Source organism: Sceloporus undulatus, chromosome 3 (genome assembly GCF_019175285.1).
Source record: "Sceloporus undulatus isolate JIND9_A2432 ecotype Alabama chromosome 3, SceUnd_v1.1, whole genome shotgun sequence".
NCBI lineage: Eukaryota > Metazoa > Chordata > Lepidosauria > Squamata > Phrynosomatidae > Sceloporus > Sceloporus undulatus.
In genome coordinates, this window is record NC_056524.1 from 83,936,934 (window position 1) to 83,948,857 (window position 11,924).

The 11,924-nt window shown below is 39.1% G+C and overlaps 1 protein-coding gene across 3 annotated transcripts in view; it reads right to left on the minus strand.

Moving 5' to 3' along the window:
• Positions 1-7,172, minus strand: part of LOC121924793 (organic solute transporter subunit alpha-like) — a 30,011-nt gene extending 22,839 nt beyond the window's left edge. Inside the window, exons 1-2 of one of the 3 annotated variants that reach the window (XM_042456211.1) lie at positions 7,005-7,172; positions 436-587 (exon numbers count right to left, since the gene is read on the minus strand). In XM_042456211.1, the coding sequence (XP_042312145.1) occupies positions 436-587; positions 7,005-7,086 (234 nt within the window). In that variant the 5' untranslated portion in view covers positions 7,087-7,172. Of the gene's footprint in view, positions 1-435; positions 588-724; positions 807-1,807; positions 1,855-7,004 lie in introns of those variants that run through there. The other 2 variants (XM_042456213.1, XM_042456212.1) reach the window with 2 other exon arrangements.
• Positions 7,173-11,924: the final 4,752 nt, after the last annotated feature.

Genomic DNA, 11,924 nt, shown 5'->3' on the forward strand with positions numbered 1-11,924 from the left:
CCATTAATGAAATTTGAGACAGCTTACAATAAAATAATAAAAATACGTAAAATGAATTAAAAATGCAATTTTAAAACACAATTGTAAGCATTTTAAGTAATGCCCAGTTAAAAAATGGGCCAGAACACATGCCCAGTTAAAAAATGTTTGTCACAGTGAGCAGGATCAGTTACCAAAGGCTTAAATGAACAAAAAAGATCTTTTCCTGCAAACAAATGGAGCTGGGAAGGAGCTCTATTTAGCTTTCCTAGCAAGTGAGTTCCAAAGTCTGGTAGTGGACTTCTGCATGCAAAACATGTGCTTGCTCACTGGTCCATCCTGAAGGGGAATGCAGCACCCAAACATTCATAATAGAGACATCTCAGATTCAAATTCTTTGTTCTAAATCTGAGAACTAAAAGCATTTCAATGTTAAGCTTAATTCATTGCACTTACTGGAGCAGCTGCATTTATCCAAATAAAAATTGATCTTTTGGAGGGGGGAATTTTGTGGTAGATGTAGAAAACTTCCTCCACAAAAACTAGGTTGGCAGTCAGTGTCATTAAAGTCAGCATGGCAAACAGCAATATTCCTGTCAACCCGAGGCCTAAAAGAACAAAAAGGAACTTAAACAACACCTACACCTCATACAGTAAAGTAGACTTTAATCTGGTAAAAGCAGGCAAATATGCTTATATCCTGCACTCATATCACATTTTCTTGCAGAATTCAGAAAGGGCTTACAAGTTAGGCATTTTATGATGGCAGCTGCCACACAGCAGAATTAATGCAGTTTGACACCCCTTTAACTGTCATGGCTCCATCCTGTGGAATCCTGGGGTTTGTAATTTGTTGTGGCAGCAGAGCTTTCTGACAGAGAAGGCTAAATATCTCACAAAACTACAAATCCCAGAATTCCAAAGCATTGTACCATAGCAGTTAAAGTGGTGTCAAACTACATTAATTCTGCAGTGCAGATGCAGCCATCATCACTTAAAGAGTGGTAAACAATGTACCTGAGTTTCTGCTATGTCTGCCATATTTTTTTAACAAAACAAAAATATTAGCATTTCTAACAAAAAGAAATTGTGCTGTTAATAAATTAAGGTAAGGTATGTAACATATAGGAGAGCCAGTGTAGCATAGTGGCTTGAGTGTTGAACTACAACTCTGGAGACTAGGATTCGATTTCCAGCTCGGCCATGAAATTCACTGGATGACCTTGGGCAAATCACACTCTCTCAGCCTCAAGGGAAGGCAACACCAGACCTCCCCTGAAAAAAAGTCTTGCCAAGAAAGTATAGGTTCGCTTTAGGATCGCCATAATCTGGAAAGGAAGCAAACAACAACAAATGTGGAGAGAGTTGGGGTGATATTGGAGATTACTGCACTATATTCTTATAGTGCTGCTGTTCCAATTTAGCTGCTCTGACCGCCTCCTGTTGCATTCTGGGTTTTGTAGTAGTGAGGCCTAAGAGTTCTCTGGCTGAATATTCTAAATGCCCCTCCCTAAACTACAAATCCTAGAATGCAACAGGAGGTGGCCAGAGCAGTTACAGTGGAATTGTTGGGACAGAGAGTCGCAAGGAAAATGTACAATGTGGGTTTTAATAGTAACCAGGCATTAAAGGGTTACTGTGAGCCATAATGATTAGGCATTTAAGCAGAAAGTGGCATCAAAAGATATTCAACAAGTGCTATAAAGTAATGTAGAATGCTGCCAGTCTGAAAAGTCCCTGAGGAGGGTATTCTTTGTGAGACCAGAGGGAGAGGCAAGACCTAGTAAGCCTCACGGAGCCTTTGCTAGAGTAGTGATGAGCATTTGACCTCAGAGTGGGTTGTTACTAGTGTGGATGGTGGTTGGTGTCGATGTGTATATTGTTGTACACAGTGGAGCTTCTTCTAAGAATAAAAGCCTCATCTGAGAGAAGTTTACAGCGTCTCTTTGCTCATTAAGAAAGGGAGGTAAATTGAATGGAATAGGCCATTGTTAACTAAGGCACAGTACAGACTGCCGAAAATCGGCGGTCTGCCGGCACCTGTTTTTCCTCCAGAGGGAAGCCGCAGCCACCAAACCATGCAGCTTCACTGCAGAGGAAAAAGAACCCGAGAAAAGCGGGTTCTTTTAAAGCCTCAGGGGTGACGTAACAAGTGCGTTAGTGGTGCACTTGTTACATAAGTGACACATGGCAACATGTGGATGCTGCGCAGTGCTTATGTAACAATGGCAGCGCCCGTGTACACAGGGCATTGCCATTGTTACACCGTCCATACGTACTAGGGTTAAGGACCATGCGGTTGCCGCGCAGTCCCTAACCCTAGTATTGGCCCTGGTACACCCTTATTGGCAGTATGTACTGGGCCTAAATATACTAGTAAACAAAACAAATATCCAAGAAAGGAATAGTTGAACAAATAGGTGTAGTAAAAGATAGCAAGGGTTTGTTCAGGGATGTGTAGAAAAACATTCAGTAACAAATATATTCAGTGTGTAATCAGTTAACTACTGGTGAATATAATCAGTGTTCGCTTATGTTTTCAATTAATTGAATCAGTTATATTTAGAACCAGGAAGCATTGCTTCCAGCACTGTAACATCCAGCAAGACTTTCATAGGATCAAAGGGCATTCTCACTTTTTTCCAGGAATATTGTGAATTTTTATTCATAAATGAGGCATTAGATACTATGTCGATACCAATTTAAAAGCAAGCACCCTCCTATTCTACAACTGTGGTTTTAACAGGTTTGTAAGACATATTGTTCCATGTCTCTTATCCTATTTATGATTTATTTAAAAAAAATATTTATTTGTTGTTGTGTCATTTCTGACTTACAGTGACACCAAGCCATATGGCTTTCTTTGGCAGAATTTGTTCAAAGGCGGTTTGCTTTTGCTGAGAGAATGTGATTTGCCCAAGGTCACCCAATGGGCTTCTATGGCCAAGTTGGAATTCAAACCCTGGCATCCCTGTGTCCAACACTCAAATCACTACACTGGCTCTCAAAATATTTGTAGCACATCCTTTATTGTGGAAACATTTCCACATTAAAACCATGAATAATTTAAACAAGATAAAAACATATTAAACAAGGCAACTTTTAAAACAGTTTTAAAAGCTACAACAATTTAAAACCATGTGCCTGTACATTTCAAAGTTAAGTCTAATTCTGCATCAACCTCAAGATCTTAACTTCATTTTTCTACATAAAGTGGATTATTCACCCAAGCAAGTGAGCTCAAAATTTTATACAGCTTGTCTAACTGTATTTTCCACAAGTGCCACAAAACCAGTTAATTGGCAATAAATCTTATCTAAGATTGCTGAGGAATAAAATAAGTATTGCAACTGTAAATCATTTACTGGGCAAGCACCTCATTTCTTTCTTTTTAGACATCATCTCACTTTGATCATAGCAGTGTGTAACCTAATGAAAAGGAATTAGTTTTTTTTTATATGTTAGAGGAAATGGATCTCCAGCATCGCAGCTAGTTGAACACTTAAGGGTTGTATCCAGTCCTTTCTGCCCACTAGAGGAATAGAAACCACTAATGGAGTGACTTCTTCTCTCACGTACTAATTGCTATCTGGATTCCTTTCAAACCTTTTCTATACCATTAGGTTACACTTCAAAGAAGTGAGCTGCTGCTGCTCCTGCTGCTGGTAGGTTTGCAGAAGAGTGTAAAGCAAGGAGTCCCATTACAAGCCAGTTGCATAATATGGGATCAAATTAATCAGACCCTAAATGGCTTGGGTCCAGACTATCTGAAGGACTGTATACGAGCCAGCCCAAGTGCTAAGATCGGCAGGAGAGGGCTTTCTCTCAGTCCCATCATTTTTGTAGATGCGGTTGGTGAGGACTCGGAAAAAACCATTCCCTGTGGCTTCTCCCAGACTGTGGAACTCCTTGCCACAGGAGACCAGGTTGGCCCCCTCCCTGCTGTCTTTCTGCTGGCAGCTAAAGAAATTTTTATTTAGATAGGCGTTCGATGGGTAAATTTTATTTGAGTAATGTGGTATGCTGTTTTAATGTTTAATGGGTTTTACTGTTTTTAACTATGCTGTTTTAAATCTATGTTTTAAAGTTGGTAGTATTTAATTATTTTTACCCTTTGTAATCAATGTTTTAGCTCTGTCTTTTAAAAAATATATTGTAACCTGCCTTGAATCCCATTATGAGAGAAAGGCAGGATATAAATCCTGGAAATAAAATGAATGAATGAATGAATGAATGAATGAATGAACTAGGGTTGCCAGGTGTCCCTTATTATATAGAGAGGATGTTCCTCATTTGGAGGACAGAAAACTTGTCCCATTATGGACTGGCAGGTGTCCCTTATTATAAAGAATTTTTATTTGAGAGCCAGAAAGTTTTATATAGACTGAACAAGATGCTAAAAAGCACGTTTAGGCCCTTCATAAAAACAGAAATATGAGCGGCATATAATTTATGAATGTGAACAATATGTTCATTTTAGAGAGAAATATAGGGCTAAGTTAACTGAAATAAATACTTTCATTTGGTAGAACCCAAACTGGTTAATAGCTATTTTCTGATTGCCAACTCTGCATGCCATAAATTTAACTTTATTGTTGTTTTGAAAATGTTTTATTTATACACCAATTACAGGTTTGTTTCTATAATATTATGTTACAGTTCTTTAAGACATTTTAGTGTGTGGTCCTCCTTTTCCATAGTCTTTGTCCACACCAGACACGGAGGAACAATTGCATACTTCATGAGAATGAAAGAAAAGCTCCAACAACTAATTGCTAATCTGGCTGGTTAGAGAACAGTTCACATAGTGATAGGCCAGAAGCATCTTGGAAACTCCCTGTTTTGATTCACATACCTGTTTAGTTCCATATTGCTCATCTCCCATCAAAAGGAGAAATTTGCACAGGTCCTCCTGAAACAGGTTACTGTGTTACACCTCTTTAACTTTGATGTTACTTCACTTTGACATTACTTTGCCATTTCCTCCGTTTAACTTTGATGTTACTAATGAATGGAATGCTGCCTACTAGTAAAAGTTGTTATGTACAGGTATACCTCAGTTAAGAAATCCTCGGACAAAGAAACTCTTTTTTACAAAGTCTTTTTGGACTGCCCATTCCACATTTTCCCTTCATTCTCTATCTATTCAAAAGAGATGTGTGTATGTGTGTGCGCACGCGTGCACGCACACACACACACACGTGTTTAGCAGTGTTGGCATTGGGAGGAAGATGAAGGAGGTCTGGAGTAGCCCACTTTCAATGCCAGCCTACAGCAGCACATCTGCCGTAAACAATGCAATAAAGCTTGAGGTGGGAATGAACGGGATACTACTCTCGCTTAGTGCTGCTCAAATGATGGTCTCTGGCCTGGTGCCTGTCCCTGAACCATTAGTTGCTAGTCCCTGGAGAGTCATTAGGAAACAAAGAAGCAATTGTAGCCAATGCACACAACCTCTAGCACACTATAAAAACATTTGCTGGTCCCCAAAATCAGAGTTCTTGAAACACACTGCTCTAGCTGTGTCTTCCTGCTTATAACAGGCAAGGTAAGCAGGAGCTACCTCCAGAATCCTTTAGGGAGCATGTGAATAGCTAAGGTGCTTTCTGCACCGGCATTTGGGACGTCCGGAGGATGTCCCATTTTAAAAAAGGGGCGTCTCTTTTAGACGCCCCTGGGCCTAGTACGGACTCCGTTCGTACAAGATGGCGCCGGCCCTTCTACATGGCCGGCGCCATCTTTGCGTATTGGACGCTGAGCGTCTGTACGCGTCGCGTCTCTTGTGACGTAGCGAGTGCGCCCCTGGCGCCTCGCTACATCGCAAACGCGACGGAAAAAGAAGCTCCATTTTGGAGTTTCTTTTTCGGTCCGCGCGGGAGTCGGGCCGTGTGAAGGCTCCGGCTCCCCCGTGGACCTACTGCCGGCGGCGGCAGAGCGCCGCAAAGCGGAGGTATGTACCCCGCCTAAGACAGAGAGAAAAGGGGAAAATAGATATGTCTGCCTCACCAACTATCCCCAGTATGAAGTCAAAGGCTTTCATGGCCGGCATCCATAGGTTTTTTATGTTGGTTTTTCAGGCTATGTGGCCATGTTCTAGAATTTATTCCTGACATTTTGCCAGCATCTGTGGCTGGCATCTTCAGAGATGATGCCACCCTGAGGCCCTGCCATCAACAACAGAACAATACACAGATTAACATGGGAATCACTCCTCCTCACCCAGGATCACACAGTATATGTGTGTGTGTGTGTGTGTGTGTGTGTGTGTGTGTGTGTGTGTATATACCCACTCTCTTCCAGATTAGCATTCTCTGAAGATGCCAGCCACAAATGCTGGCAAAACATCAGGAATAAACTCTTCTAGAACATGGCCACATAGCCCAAAAAACCAACAAAAAACTATCCCCAGTATGTTTTTAAAAAGCATAAATCTGTAAATTTGGCCACCAAAGTGAAAATCATGAGACAGGCAGAGACTGGTGAACCAAAAAGTCATCCATACATGCATTTGGGGGAAAGCTTTCAAATGGTCCATAGAAACTTCAAAATGTTTTTATTTACTTGTGCAAGACCTGGCATAGGTCATTCATTTCACACATGCATATTGATAATTTTAAAAAAGTTTGCCAAAACATTGACCTGCTGTATTTGCGTATGTATAGGTATGGTGTAGGAACCTATCCTTATTCTTCTCATATTATTTCTGCTTCTGGTACTAAATTTTCTGTTAAAGGAGTAGTGCCCAGGAACACATCTCTTTTGTGTTAATCAAGGTATATCTGTGCAGTATTTAACACAAAGTTCAATGTTCCTTTTCACTCTAAATGTTAAATGTTATTGTATCTTCCCAGTTTCAAGAATCATTTGAAAAGCAGGTCAATTCAAAACCATTAGTAACACACAGACACATACACATACTTAACATGTCTTTAACAAGTCTTTTTGATCATTCCAGAAAACAACAAAAGAAGGTGCTCTTCTCATAGATTTTCTGTTTTTTATTAATCAACAGTTTGAAAACTTACTTTCCAATATTATTTTGGAGAATGGGCGCTCATCTGCAGAACAGACAGGATCTAATGTGCTATTCTTTTCCACTTCTTCCATTGCAGGAACTTCTTTTCAAGGACTTGTATCCTTGTTTCCTCTTTCAGCTTCTTTTTTCTCCCTGACTGCAACAAGCCAGCCGTAAGCAAGACCAAGAACAGCCTGCTTCTAGTTTCTCTTTGTTCTTCCAGTCAAGCTCCACTAGCCAAGTTCTGTGACTGACACGACAGACATTAATATTTTGACTGTCCAGATGCCCTGCTACTTTCAAAATCCACAAGATAACTGTTAACTAAACTTCAGTTAGCAAAACTCTAGGATTAGTAGCAAAATAGGATTACAGTAGTGACAAACTGCAGGCAGCTGAATAAAAAGAAGCCAAAACAGAAAGAGACAAGGAAATCTGAGACTAAAAGGGCTGTCTGATCTTACTAGGATGTTAGGTGTGCCACACCTTTTCCACCAACTGTTATCTCCCACATTGCCCTCCACAGGGTGCAAGGTTGAAAGGAGTCTGGTTTTGTGCGATTATGTTCTGTACAAAGAATGCCACTGTGCTTTATTGTTTTATTAACACCCCCTTTTGTTCGCCCATAACACAAACCTATGAACCATTCTTTTGCCTCACTGAGAACCTTCCTCTACTTGCAAAGTTCACCTCCTGAATTATGCAGCGAAAAACAGGTAATATCAGGCAAGCTGCAATCTAAGGCTGCACCTGCACTGCAGTTTGACATTGCTTTAACTGTCATGGCTCCATTGTGTGGAATCCTGGGAACTGTAGATTGTTGTGGCACCAGAACTCTCTGACAGTAAAAACTAAACATCTCACAAAACTACAAATCCCACAATTCCATACCACCCTCCAAGACAGTCTATTCCACTGTCAAAGTGGAATTCCATTGTCCAGCTCTTACAGTCAATAAGTTCCTCCCAATATTTAGGTGGAATCTCTTTGCTTGTAATTAGGAACCATTACCCCCCCCCCCCCAGTCTCTGAAGTAGCAGAAGAGAAATTCACTTCATTTCTATATGACACCCATTCAGATATTTAAAGATGGCTATCAGATCACCTCTCAGTTGTCTCTTTTTTTAAGGTAAAATTCTAAAATTCCTTCATTCCATGAAGGTCTTGGTTTCCAGACATTTTACCATCTGGTTGCCCTCCTTTGAACATGTCCCAGCTTATCAATATCCTCTGGCACAGTGGTACCCAGAACTGGAAACAGTATTCCAGGTGAGGTCTGGCCAAAGCAAAATAGAGTGGGACTATATAACTTCTGTATATCAGAATTCAAAGATGTAGCCTATGCATCTGAGAAAGTAGACTGTACAAAAGCTCATGCTTCCAACTTCTTTCATTCAGTTACTATCAAAGGTGCTTCAAGTTCTCTCTGTCAGAATACTATGCTCTTGTTAATATATCCTAAAGTTGCTTTGCCTTTGAACAGTCCCCATATAGGACATTAATAAAATAGCATGTTCTAGTTGAATGCACACTTAATCTTCGGATTTACCACCTCCTTACGCCCCAAATAAAAAATGTCAAGTACTCAAGATTGAACACTGAGTAGTTTACCATTTTATATAGGACATCTCACAAGTGCTGTGTCTGAAGAGTAAAAAAATGCAGTTATAATGAATTAAATAATGGTTTGCTGTCTTTCATGAGAACACAAAATAACTGCCAGAGACAGCTTTTTTGCTTTCTCTAAGGGTAAGTCTAGTCCATACTAAGAATGAGGAAAATAAATGTACTTTCTGTGTGGGGAAAAGTGCCAATCAGCCAAGTTGCTTATATTATTTTTGAGCTATGAAAATACTATAATATTGGATGAAAAGCACTGTGGGGCTAATTATGGACTATACACAAATGGGGAGGACATGATCCATCAATAATTGACTTAAAGCGAGGGAATCTGATCGACTAATAATTGACTTACCTATTGATTTGAAGCTGCTGGATTATATTACAACAGCTATAATAGTGCACTGGAGAAGAGCTGAAGGTGTTCCTATTCATGTGGAATGCATTTTTAGGACATAATATTTTGGCATCACAATGCAGAGACTATGTATATGATTTAAGATAGTATATATTTTTATTTAGCACCAGGAGGTTGAATGTTGCTAAAGACATTGTATTATGTTTATCGGAGACCTGTTTTAGGTCTACCTATGTTCTTATATATATTAACATATTCTCCTATTACGTTTGTATTTTATTGGTCTGTTAATTCCTGCATCTTTTTAGTTGAAGTGTATTAGTAATGGAGAAGAAAGAAGGAATGAAAACTGGTCACTTCTATCCTTGTCAGATGGGATATAAATCTTACAAGCTAAATATTATGGCCATAACTGAACACAGATAGGTGTGGCTGAAGTCACTGAAATTGGTAGAATTAAGTATGCCTTGCTGCTGGAGTGTGTATTGTAGCTTTAATTGTAAAACTGGATTACTGGATCACTTGCTGTCTGATAATAAAAATGTATTATATCATATGTGATTTCACTTACCAGTGCAAGGACCAAGGATTCTTCTTCTTCTTCCTGCATAAAGAGTAATACTGTTCATTACCAGTTTTTGGTCCCATTCTGAGCAAACAAACCTCATCCATTACACCATAAGCACCATCAGTCAATAGCAACTTAAAAGCAACAAATATAGAATTGTTATTTTTGTTTTCTTCTTTTGTCTCTTCCAGTAGCATGCAACACTGTGTTTATAGTAAACTGGTAAACTGGTATGCAAGAAATGTCATATATTGGAAAAATATACACCTGATGCTCCAGTAACACCACAGTTCCATGTTGTGGTATTTTAAACCATTATAATTGAACTCTACATGGAGTATTTAATACCTTAAATTACATGCTTCCTCTAATTTCAATCTAGCTGTTCTAATAATACCAGAGAGATTTGCTTAAAGTAATTTGAGAAAATAAAATTGTAAATAAAGGGCATGAATCAGCTTAAATTAAGCACTAAAGCATTATTTCTCTGAAGGAATTAAGCAGTTGTTTATATCCACCGCACTGGAATCAAAGGGACTTTTTTGATTTGAGCTGTTTTCCTATAATTGCCCGAAATATAAATGTTAACAGATAAGCTATTCTGGTGTACAGAGATTGACCTTTTCAAGTATGCAGTCTTTGGTGATTCTGCTTAAGTGCTTGGCAGTACTTAAATGGTCTTCATTTCAGCAGTGACAAAGGTACAGTCTCTGAAAGTTGGAAGGCTGATAAGATTTCAGATCTTTCTTTCCTGCTGAAGTTGTTTCATGTCTGAATGTTCTTCCTTGCATATTGAAAATCAATGGATCAATCACAGGGAAAGATACAAACTAGCCTTTTCTTTAATGTGCTTTGTTTCTGAGTGCAGTGTTCCCATCTCTCTCAGAGGAACATTCCACTATACAATCACACACACACTCTTTTTTAGTATAAAGAAGTAAGGCTCATTTCAGCAGTAGTCTTTTTAAGAGGCAAGCCAGAAGGACCAACACATACAGGTGACATCAGGATTTTGGACTAGTTGGGCCTCAACATACTCCTCATGAGATAGAATAGGTGTGGGGAACATGTGGACCTCTTATGGTTATTGGACTGCAACTCACATAAGCCCTGACCAGCATATCCCATGGTCAATAGTCATGGGTCTTGCATTCCAATAGTGCATAGAGCAGGAGGCATTTTTCATCCCTAGGAACAAGAGGAAAAGCTATTAGTAAATAGGGACAATTCTCAGCTAAGATGGACTTACTTATTTTCCTACAGTTCATGTCCTCCTCGATTTTCCAAGTCAACTGAAATATTAAATAGTTTATTTTGAGAAAGAACCCTCTGTAGCTGGTGATTTCCTGATCACTGGATTTTAAAGGTGCTATCCCCGATAATAAATTATATTACTCAGAGTGGTACAGCACTTTAAAGAGGCACTGTGCCAAAATGGTATAGCACCTCTTTACAGTTCTGGCTAAAATTCAGAGCAGATTTCCCACCCCAATGATACGGAACCCACCAGCTGTCACTGGGAAGATGTTTGGAGCATGCTGCTATTTTCAGTCAAGAAATACAATCTGCCGCATGTCAGAAAGTGAGCCACAAAAGCTGAGTCACTGAGGATGGGAAACAATTACCTTTCACTGGAATCCAATTCCCTTTAATAATTTTTGGAATTGTTAAACATGGCAACTGTATTGCTTTTTTCTGCAGTGTGTGCTATTAGGGCGCATAAACACTCCATGAAAAAGAAAATCTCCAACTCAGTACAGCATTTCATGGATGTACTTCTGCAAAATGCTGTACATTGGATCACCTTTGTACGAAGTTCAGAAAGTTCAAAACATAATTGCCAGGTTGGTTAGTGGCACATTTAAGAGTGATCATATTACACCAAGATTAGTTTCTGGGCAAATTACAAAGTGTTGGTTGTTACTTTTAAAAACCAAAATGGTTTGGATCCAGATTACCTATGGGATCACCTTCTCCTGTATTACCTACCTTATATGTTCAGGTCTTCTGTGGGTCATTGACTTCAGTCCTCTGGGTAACAATTTACCCAGAGGACATTTTCTTCAGTTGCCCCGCTAATTGTGGAAAGACCTGCCAGATGAAAAAATTTTGCTGGATATACTCTCTTGAGTTTAAAACTCCAGTAAAGACCAGTCTCTTCCATCAGGTCTGTCCAGATGATTTCTGAAGTATTAATTTAAAAGCATGGATTGATTGTTGTAACATGCATTGATTATACATGCTCTTTTAACTGATGTCATGTGTCTGATTTGTTGTTCCCTGCCTTGATCCATAGGCAGAGGTGAGCAAGAAATAGAATTATTATTATTATTATTATTATTATTATTATTATTATTATTATTATTATTATTATTATTATTATT